Source organism: Chrysemys picta, chromosome 5, assembly GCF_011386835.1.
Source record: "Chrysemys picta bellii isolate R12L10 chromosome 5, ASM1138683v2, whole genome shotgun sequence".
NCBI lineage: Eukaryota > Metazoa > Chordata > Testudines > Emydidae > Chrysemys > Chrysemys picta.
Window position 1 is genome coordinate 70751230 of NC_088795.1, and position 22269 is coordinate 70773498.

The 22269-nt window shown below is 40.1% G+C and overlaps 1 protein-coding gene across 5 annotated transcripts in view; it reads right to left on the bottom strand.

Moving 5' to 3' along the window:
- Positions 1-22269, bottom strand: part of LOC101939412 (DExD/H-box helicase 60) — a 76334-nt gene that overhangs the window by 47385 nt on the left and 6680 nt on the right. For 4 of the 5 annotated variants that reach the window (XM_042842125.2, XM_042842124.2, XM_005309742.5 and 1 more), the window contains exons 4-13: positions 21347-21536; positions 16237-16578; positions 14859-14975; positions 13501-13644; positions 11294-11452; positions 8976-9117; positions 8128-8283; positions 4936-5035; positions 3264-3379; positions 485-648 (exon numbers count right to left, since the gene is read on the bottom strand). In XM_042842125.2, coding sequence (XP_042698059.2) covers positions 485-648; positions 3264-3379; positions 4936-5035; positions 8128-8283; positions 8976-9117; positions 11294-11452; positions 13501-13644; positions 14859-14975; positions 16237-16578; positions 21347-21536 — 1630 coding nt within the window. The remainder of the gene's footprint in view (positions 1-484; positions 649-3263; positions 3380-4935; positions 5036-8127; positions 8284-8975; positions 9118-11293; positions 11453-13500; positions 13645-14858; positions 14976-16236; positions 16579-21346; positions 21537-22269) is intronic. The other variant, XM_042842128.2, reaches the window with a different exon arrangement.

Here is a 22269-nt window from a genome sequence, read left to right on the forward strand (position 1 = left end):
TACCTACAGTTATAAACCTACATAGCCTTTGCAGAGAGCAGCAATATGACAGTGTAAAATAATCTCTTCAATAAAACAAAAATTGGTCTTCCCTTACCAATTATTGCCTTAGTCCCTTATCCTGCAGTGATCTTTACACAAGGAGAGGGGATCTACCCAGACAGAGCTCAATGCAGGATTGGGAAATCAACAGCAAAGCTCATACTAATTGCAGTGGGACCAAGATTGTGCCATTAATAAAATGGAAGGGTGAATGGAGAAATGAGGCAGGAGGGAACTCCTTCAGTAAGACATGAGATAAAATCTAGATCCTGTAAATACTGAAAAGATGGAAATCCCAAATCAGAACCCTTACAATGGCAGAAAAAGAATGGTAGAAATTCCTGTACTAGATGGTTTAAAGCAAAATAAAAAAAATCACTACTGTGCAATACATGCATAAAATAATCATTCTGATCTTATGGAAATACTTCATAGATCTTACATGAATTTTTTTGCTGTTCTTCATGTCAGAATAAGCCTTCTTTGGAGTATCCAATTGGGTTACAATTGTTTTTGAAATGTTGCCTTCCAGTGATGATCCATAAAAGCGTAGAAAAGACTGCAACTTTTGATTGCTTCGAAGGGCCCTTGGATCTTTGCACATTGCTTCAGAATACACAAAATGTTACACACACATGCATGCTTTTCATATCCCTCACCTCCTTGCCTACATACTGCCCTTCCTTTCAATTTTCGCATTGTGAGGCATGAAGGCTTTGTCTTCCCCTGCATTTCAGAGCAGCAGCAGGGCCACAATAAAGGTATAGGCCAAGTAAGAAATACCAAGGCTCTGTTGTAATGCCATGTTCACCAATACAGGCCTAGGATATCATCACTCTAAGTCACATTTGCCAATCTGTGGGTTTGGTGATTATGAGGAGTCCTCAGAAGGTTGTGAGTGGACAGACTCCCCCCTCTGAAGGTGCTTCAGGAGAATTCAGGAAGGAAACAGGCCAGTCCCAGGCTCAGGAGAGCTTGGGTGTGAAGCAGCAGCACTCATTACTCTCTCCTCTCTCCCCAGGGAGCTACAAGTCTGCTGTTGAGTGGAGATCATAGAATCATAGGACTGGAAGGGACCTCAAGAGGTTTTCTTGTTCAGTCCCCTGCACTCATGGGAGGACTAAGTATTATCTAGACCATCCCTCACAGGTGCTTGTCCAACCTACTCTTAAAAATCTCCAGTGACAGAGATTCCACAACCTTCCTGGGCAATTTATTACAGTGCTTCACTACCCTGACAATTAGCAAGTTTTTCCTAATGTCCAACCTAAACCTCCCTTGCTGCAATTTAAGCCCATTGTTTCTTGTCCTATCCTTAGAGGTTAAGAAGAACAATTTCTCTCCCTCCTCCTTGTAACAGACTTTTATGTATTTGAAAACTGTTATCATGTCCCCTCTCAGTCTTCTCTTCTCCAGACTAAACAAATCCAATTTATTCAATCTATCCTCATAGGTCATGTTTTCTAGACCTTTAATCATTTTTGTTGCTCTTCTCTGGACTTCCTTCAATTTGTCCACATCTTTCCTGAAATGTGGCGCCCAGAACTGGACACAATACTCCAGTGAGACCTCCTCTCTAGCACACCCATGCAAGGGCAGGCATAATTTAGCCTTAAATTTTGATAAATTCAGAATAATTATTCAGCATAACAGAAACAAAAAAGGAAGAAAAAGTGATATTATTAACGTACTATGGAATTGTACTACAGAACAGTGAATCAAAGCCTGCCCTACACAATGATGACCTTTTGTGGAAAAAAAAATAATAAATCTTGTCCCTCGACTGGTTGACCGCAGGATGACTATGAGTCGGCAATGTGACATGGCCGTGAAAAAAGCCAATGCGGTCTTGGGATGCATTAGGCGAGGTATATCTAGTAGGGATAAGGAGGTGCTGCTTCCGTTATACAAGGCACTGGTGAGACCTCATTTGGAGTACTGAGTGCAGTTCTGGTCTCCCATGTTTAAAAGGGATGAACTCAAACTCGAATGAGTACAGAGAAGGGCTACTAGGATGATCAGAGGAATGGAAAACCTGTCGTATGAAAGGAGACTCGAGGAGCTCGGTTTGTTTACCCTAACCAAAAGAAGGCTGAGGGGGGATATGATTGCTCTCTTTAAATATATCAGAGGGATAAATACCAGGGAGGGAAAGGAATTATTTCAGCTCAGTACTAATGTGGACACAAGAACAAATGGATATAAACTGGCGGTGGGGAAGTTTAGGCTTGAAATTAGACGAAGGTTTCTAACCATCAGAGGGGTGAAATTTTGGAACAGCCTTCCGAGGGAAACAGTGGGGGCGAAAGACCTCTCTGGCTTTAAGATTAAGCTTGATAAGTTTATGGAGGGAATGGTTTGATGGGATAACGTGATTTTAGTCAATTAATCAACAGCGTGCTATCGCTGGTAAATAGTATCAATGGTCAATGAGGGTCTGGCTGGAGAATCTTGCCTGCATGCTTGGGGTTCTACTGATCACCATATTTGGGGTCGGGAAGGAATTTTCCTCCAGGGTAGATTGGCAGAGGCCCTGGAGGTTTTTCGCCTTCCTCCGCAGCATGGGGCGGGGGTCGCTAGCTGGAGGATTCTCCGCGACTTGAAGTCCTTAAATCACAGGATTTGGGGACTTCAACAGCTGAGTCAAGGGAAATGGGGTGGGTCAGCTTTTGTGGCCTGCATCATGCGGGAGGTCAGACTAGATGATCATACTGGTCCCTTCTGACCTCAAAGTCTATGAGTCTCTGAGACTATTGATTGCTTAGTATATGAAAAGGAAAACTGTTTAACTGTTGCTTTATTTCTAATATGTACTGTTTTGTGAAATGGCTACTTTTCACTTTTGTGAGTGTTCATTAACTATGGCATTGATCCTGCAAACAATTACAGACATGTTTAACTTTAGGCATGTGAGTAGTCTTACTAAGATAATCTCAGCAATTCCCATTATTTCTAAATGGAGAAAACATTATTCTAGACCCAAGTTTTTTTGTATATTAATTATCGCTATTTATATTACAATAGCACCTGTGTTCCCCAATCAGGGACTGGAACCCCATTGGGCTAGGTACTACACACACCGAAAAGACTATCTCTACCCCAATACACATTGTTTCATTAAATTAGTGCAACTTTTAAATCATTTTCTGAACCTATAAAACTAACCACACTGATAAACCCTATTCAGAAAAAGCTAAAGTATTATCTGAATAGGGTCTTACCTTGAGAACTGGACTTTGTTCTGTCATAATCATCACTGAGAAGCTTTCCTGAATGCCAGTGTCGAATTTCATCAAATTCTTTTTGTTTAATAAGGGAAGTAACAGCAGAGTCATCACTAACAACAAAAGACACAACATTGATAATGTATACTATTTATGATATCATTATTTTCAAAAATAAAGATTTTAAAATACATGTCACATCAGTAGGTTGTTGGCCTGATAGAACCTACATGGAATAATATAAAATTATGAAAATGCCATTGTAAATGTATAAAATATTTAGAGTCTGTAGGTAAAATCCCAGCCCTGGTGAAGTTAAGGAAAAATTCCCAATGACTTCAGTGGGGCCAGGATTTCACTCTGTAGTTCCAATTAAGCAAAGATATATAACCATCTGCTTACTTTAATCAACACCTGAATACTTACTTTAGAAAACATTTGGGGTGATGTCATATCCCTCTTATGTGTGAAATTCATCCCTGTGCCATAGTGCTACACAAATTGTTACACACCACCTAACTGGCTCTTTCCCATCCCAGGTGGTCTCAGGGTCTGTCTATATTTAGAAAATGTTCCCCTTGTTGCTATCTCTGGTTTAAAAGAACTGATTTTTGTAGCAATGGGAGTCCAAGTATAGACATGATTTTGGCAGCTGACATGGTCTACAGTACCTTCTTGGGAGCAAGTCTAATTGACAAGCTAAAACTCCCAGTGTGGTTCACACTGGCAATCCTATTTGGCACCCTTTGCACCCAGGTTGAATTCAGTGGGTGTCTTGGATGGTCAGAGAATGGAGGCTTGTGGTCCTGTTGTGTGTAACATTTTAATAATGTGGTTCTATTCTATATCAGTTGTTATATTGCACTCATCACTATAGTACCTTCTAGTAGTGTGTTAAGTGATGTGACTAACATTTGTCACTTGTGTTTTGTTCCCTCTCTCATATGGTCTCCACTGGGGGAAATTTGTGTGTGCAATGTAGTGATTTGTTTTGGAAAGGTTTGGAGGGACATTGTTTATTGTTTGGAGAGTTTTGAGGGGGCTAATGTACAGACTGCTATGTGTTTATAGCAGAGAAGGCAGTTCAAAGAAATGCGTCTTGTACTTGGAATGGAAGGTGGTGAGGTTTCTGATGGTCCTTAGTTCCTGTGGAAATTCATTCCATAGTTTCAGCTCAGTCCCTGAGAAAGCTCCATCTTCTGCACAGACAAGCTGTACCCTTATCGTAGAAAGTTCCAGTATGCCTCAAGAGTAGAATTGTTGATCATGGTCTTCATTCCAGAGATTTTGGGTATGTATTATAAATTGGTGGGTGGGAGGGTGTGGGTGTGTGAGAGAGACACATACATGAAACCCACATGTATGTGTTTATGAGAGAACAGCATCCAAGAACATCCTGTAATATATAGAAATGCCACTACAGGCTACTCTGTTTTTCCAATATGTTTGTTTGTTTGCTTTTACATTTTAATGCATACTGTTTTTACTTCTTAACTTCCTACATTTTTTAATTAATATTTTGAAAATGTTGCCTGGGTTGTTTGATACCAAATTATGAAAACAAAAATAGTCATCACAATGAAAATTCCTAGAACATGACAAAACCACAATACCCAATGATTTAATCTTATATATATTCAGAAAAATAAAAAAAATAAAACACACATACCTTTTTAAAAATGGTAGGCTACTTAAAATATCTCCAGCAAATTCATCCACCACCATAGATGTCATGGGTATCAGCCCTAGATTAGGAATATTCTTGGATTCTTTTCAATGTGAAAAAAAAGACAGTTCTTCAAAAGTCTGCTACAGTAACATATTTACTGCAACATCTTAGAATAATGTTCAAATGCAATTTCAGTAAAGCAAAGTCACAACGCCCTTCATTCAAGAGAAAGCAATACTAAAACAAGCCTCTACTGATAGCTCAGATTTAGTAAATAAAATATCTAGGCAGAGTTTTGATTCATATTATTGTTCTGTGAAACTTGCTAACAGAAAGTTCTGTAATGCACAGAACTTATTCCTTCTAGCCAAAGTTTTCAAACCTAAGAATTAGGCTTTTAAATCCATACTTAGGCTCCCAATTAAAAGTGGCCTGGTTTGCAATGGGAGTTATAGATGCTCATCACCTTTGAAAATCAAGCCACTTTGTTCTGCTTAGCATCTTGGGCTACTTTTATGTTGGAGCCTAATTTTAGCCACTCAGGTTTGAAATTTTTGGCCTCTGTCATTTACATTCTTGCTTGACTGAGCACAGAGAGAAGCACTTATAAATGATCTGTAAAAATTATGTGACTTTATACTAGGAAAGGCAAAAGAAAAACTGAAACTTAACCAATAGAACAGTTCTCGTAATTTAACCTAATATAGCATTAAAGTAGGCTGTCCTCTCCCCACATGTAGTAATTTATTTATGTTGCTTCTGTCTTATTTCTTGCGACACATGCAATGTAAATAATGGAACTATAGGTTGAATTAATTACCTGTTGTTTTCCAAATTAATTTCTCACCGTTGTTTCTTTCAATTCATATTTATTTTCCTTTCTTGCTTATTTGCCGAGATTCTTATCCTGACTTGTAGCTGCATATAATTGTGGTGGTATTATGATTTCCAAAGGTGAAAAAATGAATAAGAATGTGTGCGTTCCTCTCTGACCATTCTTTTCTGTACCCTTCTTATTACCGTTACTTAAAATAATAAATACTATGAACAGGACTATGTCCTTTAGCTATTATTCTGGGTAGAGCATGGCACACAATGTCACACAGACCTCCCCTGTAAATAAAAGGAATACAGCCATCCCACCGGTAGGGGTGGTGGTGGCCAGGAGCCCCCAGGCCCTTTTAAATCGCCCAGGTGGGCCGCAAGTCTCTTAGGCGTGTATGGGGTGGTGCTGGCGGCGGTGAAGACAGCCAAGTGAGCATGTGGAAACCCTGGCCATGTCGGAAGAGCACACCCAGCAGCGCAGCCGACAGCTCGCTGGGCACCAGCAGTGCAGCTAGCAACAGCTCACTGGGCACCAGTCAGTGCAGGCACAGCACTGCGCGAAAACTTCAGTCATCCCTTTCTAGGAGAACCATTGACTGTTCTGCCCTGGGGGCCAAAATTACTGCAGCAGGCCTGAATGTGAGTGAGCTATCCCAAGTTAAAAACAGTGAAGATAAAACGCATTAGTTTTATAGCAAGGTAAACTATAATAATAAAATCATGGAAATGGGCTGGGAAGAATCTCAAGAGATCAGGTGAGGTCAGCACTACACCTCCCACTTCTCTCACCTAGTTTACCTCACAGTAAAGCTAAAGTACCTTATCTTCACTGTGTTTTTATCTTGGCATGGCTCACATGAATTAGTTACCCTGAGGTAAGAAACGCGTTTTTTTAAGCAGTGAAGACAAGGCTTAGCTACAGTGATCCTCAGTGTATCTCCTAATTGCAAAATACCCAGAACTATCTCTTCAGCTTCTATTTCCTGACTGATGAAACTAGAGATAGGTACAAAACTAGTTGCAGATAAATTGACACATTTTACTACTACTTCTGTTCATGAGGGGTTTGTAGTCATCCTGCAATTTTCTTGATTCATTAATTAAGTTCATTAATTAGGGGCAGGTCATTGTGAATATCCAGAATGATTAGATTGGTTAGTTGATTTTGTTTGGATATGTGGGTCATATGATACTTTTTGTCCCTGTTGAGGGGCTGCTGCCCCACTCCAGTAAAGAGGGGTTAAAAGCAGCCCTGGAGAGGGTGGTGGTTGGGAAAAGGTAGGCTGATTGGGAAAGCAGCCAAGGCTGTGGACAGCTTAATCAGCGTCCAGCTGGCCCTTATAAGAGGGCTTTGGGCCAGAAGCTGTTAGTCTCTTTCTGGCTCTAAAGAGAGAAGGAGTGGGCTGCCTGGGAGCTGAGAAGGGTACCTGAGGTGGAGCAGTGCTGGGGAAGGGCAGAGAGAGCTGGGGAGCTCCAGCCTAGTAAAACCCCGGCTGCAAGCCTTGAAAAGGGCCTATGAAAAGGTATGGGGGCTGCAGAGGGACAGCCCAGAGATAGGCAAAGGCAGCAGGTCCTAACCCCCTTGCCGATGATGAATGGTTTACAGACTGCAGTCTGCCCCAGTGAGCGGGGGCTAGATGATGACTGGCAATCACCACTGAGGCAAGGTGGGGATAGAGGGTGGGAGGTTTCCCCAGGGAGGGGAGACCCAGAGTGGGGGTACTGCTGAGGCAGAACCCCCAGGAAAAAAGGGCACTAGGGTCTGGGAGAGACATGGGAGCCAGTGGCAGGTGAGAAGAGCTAATTCCCAGGATGATCAGTAGGAGGTGCTGTGCCAGTGAGTTGTCACCCCGCCACAGTCCCAATAACTGAATGGGCCTAGTTCTTAAAATGTTTCTTGTGTGACTATTTCTTTCCTAATTAAGAATTCAGTTTCTTTGAAATCACCATTTTCACAGACACGACTGTTAACATGACTGCCAGTTAACCAATTTGCTAGAACATTTATGAGAGTTGAATTCAAAAAGGGTCTGAATAGTCAAAACAAATTCATTTAAAAATCCCAATCAATTTTTTTAAGTATTTGCCCAGCTGTGTATGAAACCCTCCATACTTGTTGCCTCTGATGAAATGTAGGCAAGAGTTTAGTCAACTCAATAGCTCCTACTAAAGGAGGAATATTTTAAAAGATTGTTGTTTCTACTAAGCAGTAAGATTTCTTTGAAATATGTCAAAAGATTAAGCAGACTGTTCTGTTCATGGAGGAATCACATATTTTCTGCAGAATAGAGCCTTAATAAATACAATTTTAAAATCATGAGTTAAAATAATAACATAGTGTAACTTTGAAGATTGTTACTATGGTACCTTCAGTTGGTGAAGCTCTCTTTTCAAGAAAAGATATAGAAGTTCTTCTCAGAGGCAAAGACTTTCCATCATCATCCTTTCCAGATAGTTTTGATATGATACTCCACAGATATTCATACTCTCTCTTAATTTTTTCCCCCATATCCAAGTTTAACCCTAAGATGGAATGTAAACTGGAAACTAATATTTTGCTAGAAAATATTTATTTTATAACTAGCTTTCTTGAATTTTTTGCACACTTCAGTATAAGAATGGCAGAATTGAGGACCTTTGTAAATACAGTACAAGACACAACATCAAAGTAACAAAAGAGAAAACAGTTATGTCATTACAGAATAATAACAGTGGGTGAGATATCAACTTGAAATACACATTCACACAAGCCTTGCACTCCAAGCCTTGTGTTCAGGCATTTAGAAGTAAGCAGGGCTCCTTGCCCACTTATTCCTTCCTTGAACCAGGCAGGCAGGGAGTGGACAAGGAGAGGGGAATGAGTGGAAGCATGACTACACCCATCACTCGCTAGCTGAAGCAGTGTAGGATGCTGGGAATGGGGTAAAGACAGTAGTTTACTGCTGATGTAGGCAATAGTAATCTTCTACCCCACCCACTCATCTACCTGAGGAATGAGGAAGAAGTAGGGGAGGAATTGTGATAATGGTGTCTCTGTATGTCATAATGCATCCCAGGGATGTTCCTACATAGGTCCAGCTTGCTCAGGTATATGCCTAATGTCAGAATCTAATATTAATTAATGTGACATGAACTACTGAGTGTTTTATTGTTGGATTAAAATCTAGATTAGGTTTAAAAACTAATAAGTGAAGAAACAAATATGAATGTAGTACCTTGCTCATTTTCTACTTCATAGTAATATGCAACATTCTTCCACAAAAGATCATCACTTAAATCAGGCAAATGAGTGAAATCCACTTTCCACAGCTTTTCAGTTGTCAGATGTTTCAGAAGAAAAAATTCGCAACCTTTATGCTAAAAGGAAAAAAAGATAAATAGGATGAATACACTAGATTAACTTCTGTGCAAGGTATCAATACTCAACACAAAAAAACCTTTTTTTTCTCCTTAAGATTTTGGCTCCAGTATCAGATGCTGAACGCACCTTGAAGTTTTTTCTTAATTACCCAACTTGATTTTTTGGTGATCACAAAGGTCTGAATATTTGTTAAACAAATCCATGCACTTAGACCATTTTGGAGAAAAAGTGTAAAGCAGAGTGGTAGGAAAGAAGCACAGATTCAGAAAAGTTAAAGGGAATGGTGATAGGTCACCATTACACCTGACAGGAGAGTGCATTGTAAGCTCTAAATGGTAATATTATGAAAACTCCAGTGCCATTTTGAGAAGATAAGGCATTGATGAGACAGTAGTGAAACACTGGCCATAACATATTTAAGGGAATGATTCTGTCCCTTTATTCATGTTGAGTAGCACTTTACTCCCTGTCCCTTGACCGTCTCTGGAACCCCTGCCGCCCCATCCAACCCCCTCTCTCCTTCCTGACTAACTCCCCTGTTCTCCACCCTCTGATGGCCCCGACCCCTATCCACACCCCCACCCCCTGACCACCACCCTAATCTCCCCTGTTCTCTATCCAACCCCCCCACTCCCTGCCCCCTTACCACGCTGCCTGGAGCACTGGTGGCTGGCAGGGCTACCCAGAGCAGCAAGACAGGCAGCCGTGCTGCCCACAGAGCACCAGGTCAGGCTGCAGCTCTGCAGCTGCGCTGCCCCAGGAGCTCACCGCCCAGAGCATTGCGCCAGCGGCGGGGCGAGCTGAGGCTATGGGGGAACAGAGGGGAGGGGCTCGCGGTTGGCATCCCAGGGCAGGAGCTCAGGAGTTCGGCAGGTGGGTCCCGTGGGATGGATGAGGCCCACGGGCTGTAGTTTGCCCACCTCTGGTCTAGTATCTGATCATGCAAATGCTTAAACTTGTGTATAATTTACTCAGGCAAGGGGTTCCATTGCAATCAATGGGATTATTCATGAGATTAAAGTTATACACAGGTTTTGGTGTTTGCAGGATTTAGTTGTTAGTACTTGTAAAGCACTTTGAGATATTTGGCTGGAAAGTGCTATCGGTGCACAAAACATTATAATTTATTTTTGCTATAAAGAGCCACGTAGCTTCACAAATAACTAAACACACAAGATAGTTAAGATGTATCATTCATTTCATTATTTTTCCTAGGTTTTTTATTTGAAATTTTAGACATTTTTAAAATGCTTACTTGGAACATTTTGGTAAATAATTTTTAGAAACTGTTAAAGGTTAAATGGTCTGACCTCATCTTCTATTTGAAAATGTAGGCTTGCAAAGAGATTGATTTAAATATTAAATATGCTCAGCCTTAGGACACAAAGGTTTGCACTCGGGATAGTGATTATTGTAATGGATAGCATGCTAAAACCACTTTAAAAGGTAGCCAATCCTTTATTTTAAAAGCCATATTTGACAGGATCTCTGAAGGTACTTAAGAACCTGAATCCCAGATTTAGGTGTCTAAATCTCAGGTTTAAATGACTAAGTCCCAGTTTTGGCTCCTGTGTGATCCACAAAATTCCCACCGAACCCTGTAGGTGCCTAAACCCACTTGGTGCCTAAGCTTTCAGAGTACAAGTTCCTTAGGTGCCTGTGTTCTTGCGTCTGGGCATGTGCACTGTGGCTAAATATTTCAACAATCCTTGGGCCAAAGAGCAAAATAATAACTCTGTAGTCCAGGGGTTTGGGCATTCACTTGGGAGGTGGGAGACTCTATGACGCTAAAGGCTTGTGTCCACTTACTGGGGGATTGATGTGGGGCGATTGATCCACCGGGAGTCTATTTTGTGGGTCTAATCGACCGCTGATCGCTCTCTCATTGACTCCGGTATGTCACCGGAATGAGAAGCATAAGGTAAGTCAACGGGAGAGTTTCTCCCGTTGACCCAGCGCGGTGTAGACACTGCAATAAGTCGATCTAAGGTATGTCGACTCAGCTACAATATTCACATAGCTGGAGTTGCGTAAGTTAGGTCAACTTAGCCCCATAGTGTAGACCTGCCCTCAAGTGTTACAACACCTAAGTTCCTTCATGGATCCCACCCCTTGTGTCTATTGTTAATAAATAAGAACTAAAAGTACAAACAATAAAAATGCACTGCCTACCATTTGTATAAATGTGAAAGTTTGTTTACTCCAATGATAACTGATTGATCTAACCCGAGCTCGTTGTGAAAGAGGTAAATGGAAAAGAAAAACCACACTCAGGCAATACATCCTGATTAGGTCTTCTGCTTCTTCTGGTGTTATTTCCCTACTCTTCTCCTGTATAAATACAAACAAAAAGTATCATGCCTACATGCAACCTATTTTGCAATTCATATTTTGAAAGGAGCTTCAATCTGATCTTCCATTTTGCATCTGCTGTTTTGCAGACATAACTACAGACATATAGAATTGATCTTTTAGACCAGGGGTGGAGAACCTTTTTTCTATCGGGGCCACTGACCCACAGAAAAAATCAGTCGCAGGCCACACACAGCCCCCCAGGGGGGTGTGGAGGCTCGGCACTTCCCCCCACAGCAGCGTGGCTCCAGCCCAATGGAGATGGGGGTGCGCAGAGGCTCATGGCTTCCCCTAGGCTCCAGGGTGGGGTTAGAAATGAGGGGTTCAGGGTGTGGGAGGGGGCTCCAGGCTGGGGCAGGGGATTGAGGTGCAGGTGAGGGTGTGGATTCTGGGAGGGAGTTAGTGGGGAGGGGGTTCCTACCTGGGCAGAGGAGTTGGGGTGCGAGCTCCGATCGGGCAGCGCTTACCTCAGGTAGCTCCGGTCAGTGATGCAGTGGAGCGTAGGCAGGCTTCCTACCTGTCAGGGCTCTGTGCTCCCAGAAGCGTCCGCCATGTCCAGCCCCTAGGTGGAGGGGCCAGGGGGCTATGCGTGCTGCCCACGCCTGCAGGCACTGCTCCCACAGCACCCATTGACCGTGATTCCTGGCCAATGAGAACTGCGGAGCCAGTGCTGGGGGGTGGGCGGGGCTTCCCTGATCGCCCCTGCTGCTAGGGGCCACAGGCACATGCCAGTCCCTTCCAGGAGCTGCATGCAGCCAACCAGACTTCTGGCAAGCCAGTGCTCACAGCTCCAGCCCCCTGGGCAAGGTGGGGGCACCAAGGCTCAGGGCTTCCGGGCCATGGCACCGGATGAAATGAAGCAGTGGAATGGATCTGGCCCATTGGCTGTAGGTTCCCCACCCCATCTGATTTGTGAATGCACTCAATCTGACTTCATCTATTGGCATGATCACACTTATTAATGAGATCAGTTCCATCCACAATTATTTTGCATCTACAACATTGTCTCAAATTATTTGTGCCTCAAAAACTGTGAGTGCAAAATGCAAGGCCAAATCTATAGCTCTGGTCAATACTTGTTAAAGCCAGAGGTATAAAAGACCATATTATATGTAAGTAAAGGTTTGTCTACACATAACATACCCAACACAAGCAAGGACATGAAAAATTAAGAAATCTAACTCTACACCTCTACCAGGAGATACTGACTTCACCAGTAGCACAACCAGCATACATCGTAAATTGCACATTGCTACCTTAACTCTGCCTCTATGAGGATGCCAGACTTCAAGCACCTCTTACCCCAGATGTATACATTGGGGGACAGTTAAGGTTGCCATGACTGGTCTGTGATGTATAGTGCTCAGGGTAACAATACTACTAACCCCAAATGTTCAAAAATCAAGACCCCCTCAAAATCATGAGCTTGGCAGAAAATTTTTCAAATGTTTAGATACGAGTAAATATTAGGTTCTTCTAATTTGCTTTTTAGTTTTGGAGCCTTCAGGCTGCGCTTTAGTCTCATTTTTAAATCTTTCTCTGCAACCATGAGGGCTAGAAATTCACTTTTGCTTTGGAAGAAAGCTGAGATACTCTCATAATCACTTGTCTTCAAAAGCTGGTTATTTAAGTGAAACATCAGATATAGTGAGAGTCATGATAAAATTTGACAACACTGGGGTTATTAAATGCCCTGACTCATTCCATTTAATCTTTAAAAAGGCATATATAATGGCACAGAGCTCCACATCGTGTGTAGAATAAAACATTCTAGTCTGTATTTGAAATACTGTAGCTCCAGAGATATTTATTTCTATGTATGTCAATTGCTGCTTTTCTGCAAATTATTTGTGTTCTACTAACAGGCTTTTATGTAAAAATATTTTGTAATAATAGTTTATAGGAGTAGATGGATAACGCACTGAACATATGCCAGAGGGAAAATGCATACCTTTAAAATATCACACCTGTCAAGGTGAGGGAATGAAAAGAAAAAAGCAAGAGTTTGTGCTAAATGAAAATCCTACCTGTTTTCGAATGGTAGCCTGGTGTTTCTTTTGTAACCTACTGTACATTCTCAGCCCCAGTGCACATGAGACAATGCAGACAATGTGTCGAACATCAGATATTTCTGGCCAAATATGCTTGAACTGGGATAATGTCTCACAAACCTGATATCATGAAATATATAATTAAATATATGAGGAGGATTTTAAAGGAAGAGTTTTCTCTTTTTAAAAATATAATAGGCAAAGAAGCCAACAGGGACCAAAATCACATGAATGAAATATTTAGTCACAGGCCTAGGGAAATAAGAATGATGCCTCCCTGTAGAGGTGAAGGATGATTTGCCAACACCTTGCAGTATTGAGATCTACATTATACATATTATACATCACATGGCAGGAGAGAGGTTAGAGGAGTGTAATAAATAAACAAGGGAAGAAGGAGAAGAAATCTTGGAAATGCATTTTTCTTTTTCTTTGAATTGTTGTCTAATTATCCTGCTCAGGTGCAAGAATAAGGAGTTGCAAATGGAAGAGGGATTTGGATTTGGTCTTAGCCAAAACAAGGGAATTTAAAGGAAGAGAGGAAGAGGGAAAGCATTTGGCATACATAAATGAGGGAGACTTCTATGTGTCGGGAAGTCCAGTTTTAATCATTTAATTTTAAGGCCTGACCTCTAGAAGTGCTGTGCCCTGGCAAATTTATTGAATCGTAATCACTAATCAGATGCACATATTATCCATCCCAATCCGAATGCCATTGAAGTCAATGGAAGTCATTCCACTGACTTAAATAGTCTTTGAATCAGGCATTAATCCTGCAGACACTTATCCATGTGCTTAACTTTGAGCAAAGTTTTTAACATACTTAAGTATTTAAAAGATCGGGACCTATATTTGTAGTCTATCCTCCAGATAAAAAGGGAATCAAATATACTCATTAGCAATAATATATCATTCAGGAAGTGTACATGTATGCTAAATAAGATACATGTAGTATTTAAGAATAAACAAATGATATGCCAGTCACCATAAAAAGGAATTTTTAGTAAAAAAGTAATACAGCAATACTATATATTACAGTTTTAGAGTAGGGCAGATTGAAGGTATAAAATACATTTAATTTTGAAGCTGATAGGGGGATCTACTTAGATCTTTCCTGAACATAACTGTGTGCATTTTTATACTTTCCAGTTTATATTTTTAATGTGGAACCCGCACAATGGATTTTCAGCTTTCAATTTTTTACCTTTTTTTTTCAAATTACAACATTCCTAAGACATTTCCACAATGATATATGTTCAATATGAACTAAAACTAATGTAGGATTTTGATAGAAATTCTTTCAAGCTTTTGACTGAAGTAACAAAATGAAGTACCTCTTTTTCCATGTCCTTCACACTTGAATGTCCAGAGAGAGAAAGTAATGTTGCTGTACTGGATTCCTGCAAGTCTTTAACCAGTGTTTGGAAAACACACTGAATCTCTTTTCGGTGCTTAAAAAATATATAGTTTATTTTTTAAATCAAGCTTTTTATCTTCTAAATTCAGCCATTTTATTTTTAAATGTACATGCTATTAGAATATTATGACTTTTTTAGGTCATTCAAAAAGGCTAAAATGGAAAATACGCATGTTAATACCAATTTGGAGTACTGATACAGTTCCTCCAAAAAAAAATGTTATAATGGGTACATATTATAGAACTCAATATTCAAAGTAGAGAATATTGTGACAAATTTCACCTTTTTCTGTTCATGTATTTTCTGTGAAGTGTGATTTTCTTGAGTATATTTGTTCAAAATTATGTGAGGAGTAATTTATGCTAATATTTTTTGGCCTGTAGCTCATGAGTGAGCAGTTTATTGTGAAGAAAGCACAATCCTTGCCCCGCTGGCTCACAATCTAAACACAAAGAGCAGGCAAGGGGAAACAGCACCACAAATTTAGCTAACAAATATACACGAATTTCCAAACTACTCCTCAGGTATGGTATTGTCTATCAGCAAGTTTTGTACAGGCATTACAACCAATTGGTCTTTCAGAGGGGCTTAAATGTGGAGAGGATAGAGCTCAAAAAGGGCTTTGCATACATTAAATAAAGGCAGCTTTCTGTACTGAATGTAGAGGTTCTGCCCCAGCCTACAACTCCTCACTTGTTAACTGCCACTCTACCAGTCAGCTTCTGTGCTTTGCCTTTTCCATGTCTCTAGATTCCTCCTACTGCCCACCACTTGCCTCTCACACATTGTCTCCTTTTCCATGCCTTCCCCCACAGTACGCCCTACTCCAAGAAAATCCTCATTGAACCTATATGCAATACAGCTTTTTCAATACCTCCTCAAAACTTGCCTTCCCACACAATCCCACACAATCCTACAAACTACAAAGTATTAAATAAATAAATAAATAAATAATAGTAAATAGTAATAAATATTAATGCGAAACCAGAAAAAATAACTTGGAACTCACATGACACATCCCATACCATTTTAGCTATGCCGTAATCTACTCATGCACTCATTTCTCCTTGTCTGATATTTATTTAATGCCATGTTCTGTGTGCATACTCAACTTAGTCCCTGTCCCAGAGAGTTTACAGTCTATCTCTAAGTCAATTTTTCATTACACTACTGTAAGTTTTCAAATATAGACAAGGCTTTAGCTCTCAAAGTCATTTTTGGGCAAGATCTACTACACTGTTTAAATATTAAATTTCTCTATTAAATATCAGTAATGATTTAATATGTTGTTTACCTGAGAGAAAAAGCCCTTGTGCTTGTACATGCCATGGATGTGATATCCATAAACTCTGATAAAATCTGATTCTTGTCCAGAAGTAAGGACAATGTTGATTCTTTTTGACAAGGCATGAATGATAAATAAATTGAGAAAGCTTGTCTGTAGTTTAGTCAGTCCATCATCAGAGATTATTATAAAATATGGGTAGCTTTCTTGCAGGAAAGATTGCCACTTCTCTTCTAAAAAGTTGGAAAATTCAGTGTGAATGACAGCATCAGTATTGTGCTGAAGATGGAGAATCAGTGCAGTACGTAAGGACAGGAGAGTCGGATGCCTGAAATATGCATGCTCTGCATCCTGTAAAAAATAAAGTAAAATTCTATCATTTTTATACAGATTAACAATTTCAATTGGTGCAACGAGTATAAACATGTTAATTCTTAGTAATGACATATTTTGTATATATGTATCCATAGTATCTGCTTTGGAGCTATTATTTTGAATTAACAGGACATGAAAATAACCCTTTACATTATGTAATTTTAATAACTTCCAAATAAGACAATAATTTAAATTGGGGGCCCAGTCCTGCTAACCTTTAGCCACACGAATAGTCTTATTGGATCAATCATGCTCTCGCTTACATTGGTGTAAATCCATAGAATCTCCATTGACTTCAGCACAGCTATGGAGTTACTCTGGATTTACACCAGTGCCATTGAGAGCTGTATATGTTCAAGGTTACTTGTGTGCATAAGCATTGGCAGGATCAGTTTCTAAACAGAAAACATAAGGAGACATGAAAAGATTCTGTTGACATAAAGAGTGGAAGCAAAAGCTTGTGGGCCAGATTCTTGGCTGTGCCTAGTAAGCAACTGGTACAGCTGGGGATTTATGTGTGAGTGGTTTGGGCCAGTTCCTCAGGCTGGGACTACACATAGCAAGGTGGTTCTAGGGATCACTGGAGTGCAAGGACTGCTTGGTCACACACCCTTTCCACTGGGAACATGCCCTGCACCATGGATCAAGTGTAGATGCCAAAACAGGAGCCATTAGAACAGTAGTTTTCAACCAGGAGTATGCAGAGGTCTTCCGGGGGGTATATCAACTCACCTAGATATTTGCCTAGTTTTACAACAAGCTACATAAAAAGAACTAGCAAAGTCAGTACAAACTACAATTTCATACAAACAGTGACTAGTTTATACTGCTCTCTATACTATACACTGAAATGTAACTACAATATTTATATTCCAATTGATTTATTTTATAATTATATGGTAGAAAAGAGAAAGTAAGCAATTTTTCAGTAATAGTGTGCTGTGACATTTTTGTATTTTTGTCTGATTTTGTAAGCAAGTAGTTCTTAAGTGAGGTGACACTTGGGGATACGCAAGACAAATCAGACTCCTGAAAGGGGTATAGTAGTCTCGAACAGTTGAGAGCCTCTGCACTAGACCAACCCCATGCCTGGGAGATCCTCCACCAGGCCCGGCTCCAGGCACCAGCCAACCAAGCACATGCTTGGGGTGGCACGTTGGGGCAGGGCAGCGCTCGATTTTTTATTTATTTATTTTGTTTTTTTATTCGGCGGCAAGGCGCTTGGATGGGGGGGCGGGGCTTTGGGCGGCGTGGTGCTCAGGGGGGCGGGGCCTTGGGGAGGTGAGGGCTGGCGCGTGCGGTGCTCGGAGGGGAGTGGAGGCTTCAGGCGGCGCAGCGCTTGGAGGGGGCGGGGCTTCGGGTGGCGTGGTGTGGGGAGGGCGGGGATTTCGGCGGCGCTCGCGGGGGGAGTACAGTGGGGCGGCGCTCTTTTTTTTTGCCTGGGGCGGCAAAAAAGTTAGAGCCGGCCCTGTCCTCCACCAACCTGAATTATAGAGCTTAAATCTGCTTTGCTCCAGGGAGAGTGGTGGAAACCAGACTTCTCAGATTCAAGATTTGGATCCTCTGCATCTTATTCACATTACCAGAATACCAATATATAGGTAGAGACTCAAAGTATTCCCAAAATGTACATAAATTAGAGTTAGACACACTGTAGTTAAAAACCTAGAAATTGCCAAGCTGGATCAGACCAGTGGCCATTCTAGCTCAGTATCTTATCTTGGATGATGTCCAGTAGTAGATGCTTCACTACTTTATTCCTCACTCGATGGGTCTCTTATCACTGTCCTTATCCCCTTTTTAATTTACTTTAAAATTGTGCTTGCTCTATAATATAACCTGATGTACAATAGTTAAGTAAAATTAGAATAGTCAATGCTTTTATTTTCTCTGTACAGATGCAAGAAAAAGAGGATATGAATTTCAACTTTTATCCATTTCCATATTGATATTGACTAAAGAAATTAATTACAAATTCACAGTTGGAAGAGTATCTGAGCTACACTCTACAGTTTCTTTTTACCTTAATCTAATTTCATACTATTATACACACAATATTTTATCAGAGTTGGGGGGGGGGAATTACTAGGGCCTATGTGAGCAAGTCAACATATATATGTTTTAATTTTACAGTAATTTTTTCTGACTTCATAGTCAAATTTGAAAGATATTAGGCTATGTAAAAGAAAGAAGTGAATTTAAAATGTCATTAATTTACCATTTAAAGTCTTGATAGAGAAAGAAAAATGTTTTGTTAGCAAATCTATTCAGCGAAAGCATTACTGACACCCTCAAACTACTGAGATCCCAAATATCACCAAGGTTAACATAAAAATGGCCATACTGGGTCAGACCAAAGATCCATCTAGTCCAGCATCTTGTCTTCTGACAGTGGCCAATGCCAGGTGCCCCAGGGGGAATGAACAGAACAGGTAATCCATCCCCTGTCACCCTTTCCCAGCTTATGGCAAACAGAGGCTGGGGACACCATCCCTGCCCATCCTGACTAATAGCAATTGATGGACCTATCCTCCATGAACTTATATAGTTCTTTTTTGTTATAATCTTGGCCTTCCCAACATCCTCTGGCAAGGAGTTCCACAGGTTGACTGTGTGTTGTGGGAAAAAATACTTCCTTTTGTTCGTTTTAAACCTGCTGCCTATTCATTTGGTGACCTCTAGTTCTTGTGTTATGAGAATGAGTAAATAACATTTCCTTATTTACATTCTCCACCAGTCATGATTTTATAGACCTCTATCATATTTCCCCTTAGTCATCTCTTTTCCCAGTCTTATTAATCACTCCTCATACAGAAACTGCCCCATACCCCTAATTATTTTTGTTGCCCTTTGCTGTATCTTTTCCAATTCCAATATATCTTGTTTGAACGGGGTGACCACGTCTGCATGCAGTATTCAAGATGTGGGCATACCATGAATTTATATAGAGGTAATATAATATTTTCTGTCTTATTATTCATCCCTTTCTTAATGATTCCCAACATTCAGTTCGCTTTTTTGACTGCCACTGCAGATTGAGTGGATGTTTTCAGAGAACTATCCACAATAATTCCAAGATCTCTTTCTTGAGCGGTAACAGCTAATTTAGACCCCATTTGTTTATATGTAGAATTGGGATTGGAAAACATAATGTGCTTTACTTTACATTTATCAACATTTAATTTCATCTGCCATTTTGTTGCCCCGTCACCCAGGTTTGTGAGATCCTTTTGTAGCTCTTCACAGTCTGCTTGGGACTTAATTAGCTTGAGTAGTTTTGTATCATCTGCAAATTTTGCCACTTCACTGTTTACCCGTTTTTCCAGTTCATTTATGAATATGTTGAACATGATTTGTCCCAGTACAGATCTGTGGGGGACACCACTATTTACCTCTCTCCATTCAGAAAACTGACCATTTATTCCTACCATTTGTTTTCTATCTTTTAACCAGTTACCAGTCCATGAGAGGACCTTCCCTCTTATCCCATGACAGCTTACTTTGCTTAAGAGCCTTTGGTGAGGGATACTGTCAAAGGCTTTCTGAAAATCTAAGTACACTATATCCACTGGATCCCCCTTGTCCACATGCTTGTTGACTCCCTCAAGTTTCCAATTAGTTTCCAATTTGTCTTAATCTCACAATGTTATTTTATTTTATTTTATTTTTTTTGTTGCCATGGGCTGGAAATAGTATGTGGCTCTCAAAAAATGCTGAAGCAAAAACAAAATTAACACAAGGAACAGAAATGAACAGTAATCCTTGCGCAGTACTACACTCCATAGGTATGTTCCATTTCAACCCATGGATAACACACAACTAAAATTAACCTAAACCAACTCCTTTCTGAAAGCAGTAGGAAAGAAAAAACAATATTGTGTTACCTAGTGCCAAAAAAAAAAAAAAACAGCCACATATATTAATCAAACACCAGAGAGAATACTTGCAGGCCCAAATTCAGAACTCAATCTGTCCACAGGTGTTTGCCCATAAAGATGCAACTGACTGAGGACCATGAGATGCAGCAAAAGATCCTCCTAAGCCAGATATATAACATGAACATTTAGTAGCGGGGCTTGGGTATTAGTCTATTTATTTTATCACATATTCCTGTGAACATCTAGGAATTCCCGGCTGGGAATACAGATGCATTTGTTATGAGTAATTTGCATGAGTACACTCTCAGGCTCACAATAAAACAAAAAATCAGGATGGAAACAAGTCTTTTCAAAGTTTTTCATCAAAGTGAGAACCCAAACTTCCAAAATAGCTGGTGGTTAGGGTGCCTCACCTGGATGTGGGAGACCCAGGTTCAAGTCTCTCATCTAAATCAGGCAGAGCAGGGAGTTGAATCTAGGCCTCCCAAATCCTAGATGAGTACCCCAGCCATTTGGCTATTCTGGGCTAAGCACACAAAGGCTCTTCATCCTGGAACTGAGAAAGCTGGCCTGACAAAATTTTCATCGAATCTAGTATATTCAGGCAAAAAGTTTCAGTTTTGATGAAGTGGCATTTTCTGATAAAAAACTGTTTCCTTGAAAACTTTGCAACAAGCTCTAAAAACTACTTTTGCATGGCTAATTGTGCACCTTTTGGAGGAGAAATTGGCTAAAGGTCTGAATTTGGCCTTTATTGTCTTATTGTTTAAAGACTACCTAATATATTATGAATGAACACTTTTCTCTAGTGAAGAAATATAGTGCAAGAATTCAACCATTCATTGCAAAAATCATGTATTTGTTACCTTGAAGAAAACAATGACGTATTTTGCTCCTTTGTTTGATAAATCCAGTAGAAAGCGTTCTACCAGGTAAAAGAAGTGCAGGTTCTGTCCCGGCAGTAATGTCTGTTCACTTATGCAAGTGATGAACAATGAATCTCCATCAATCAGAAAAAACTCAGACTCAACGTAATCATTGAGTAAGCTGACATACCTGAAACAAAGAATGCATATGGAAACAAACAGTACAATTTAACATCAATGTGGAAACAATACAATGTACTTGAGGAAATGTAAAAAGTAGCAGTTTTAAAAAAAAATCTTAAACACAATTTCCCAGTTCTGTATGAGAAAAATAAGATCAGTAACTCAGTAAAAAACATTGTCACCATGTTGTCTCCTATTATATTTACAACAAAATTCCTATCGTCTGCTATAAGGAATGTTTGTATGTTATGAATTTTTTACACACCTTGTAAAAAACAGAAAAGGGCATCGTCAGCCCTAGAAATTTTCCAGGCGGTCATCAACTGAGTGACTCATATAAAACTAAATAGATAAAGAGTGTAGGGTGTAACTTAGAAAACTGAACAACAGAGCCATTTACACATAGCCAATATTTGCTGAAAAAAAGCACTGTGCCATTCCAAACACATACGTGAAAGCAAAACTTCCTATTTTCATATGCAAATATAGGATCAAAATATACAGTTTAAATGTCTGCTTCTGAAAACTGGGCTTCCAAAGTACAGTTACAAACCACGTCACCAAGATAAAAAATTTTATCTTTATAGGGACCCTTTTTGAAGTGTCTAGCAAAACAGTTGATATATTTTTTTGTACAAGGCCAAAACAGTTGGTTTCATCTCTGCTAACTAAATAAATAAATAAATTATAAATTAATGGAGATATCCCATCTCCTAGAACTGGAAGGGACCTTGAAAGGT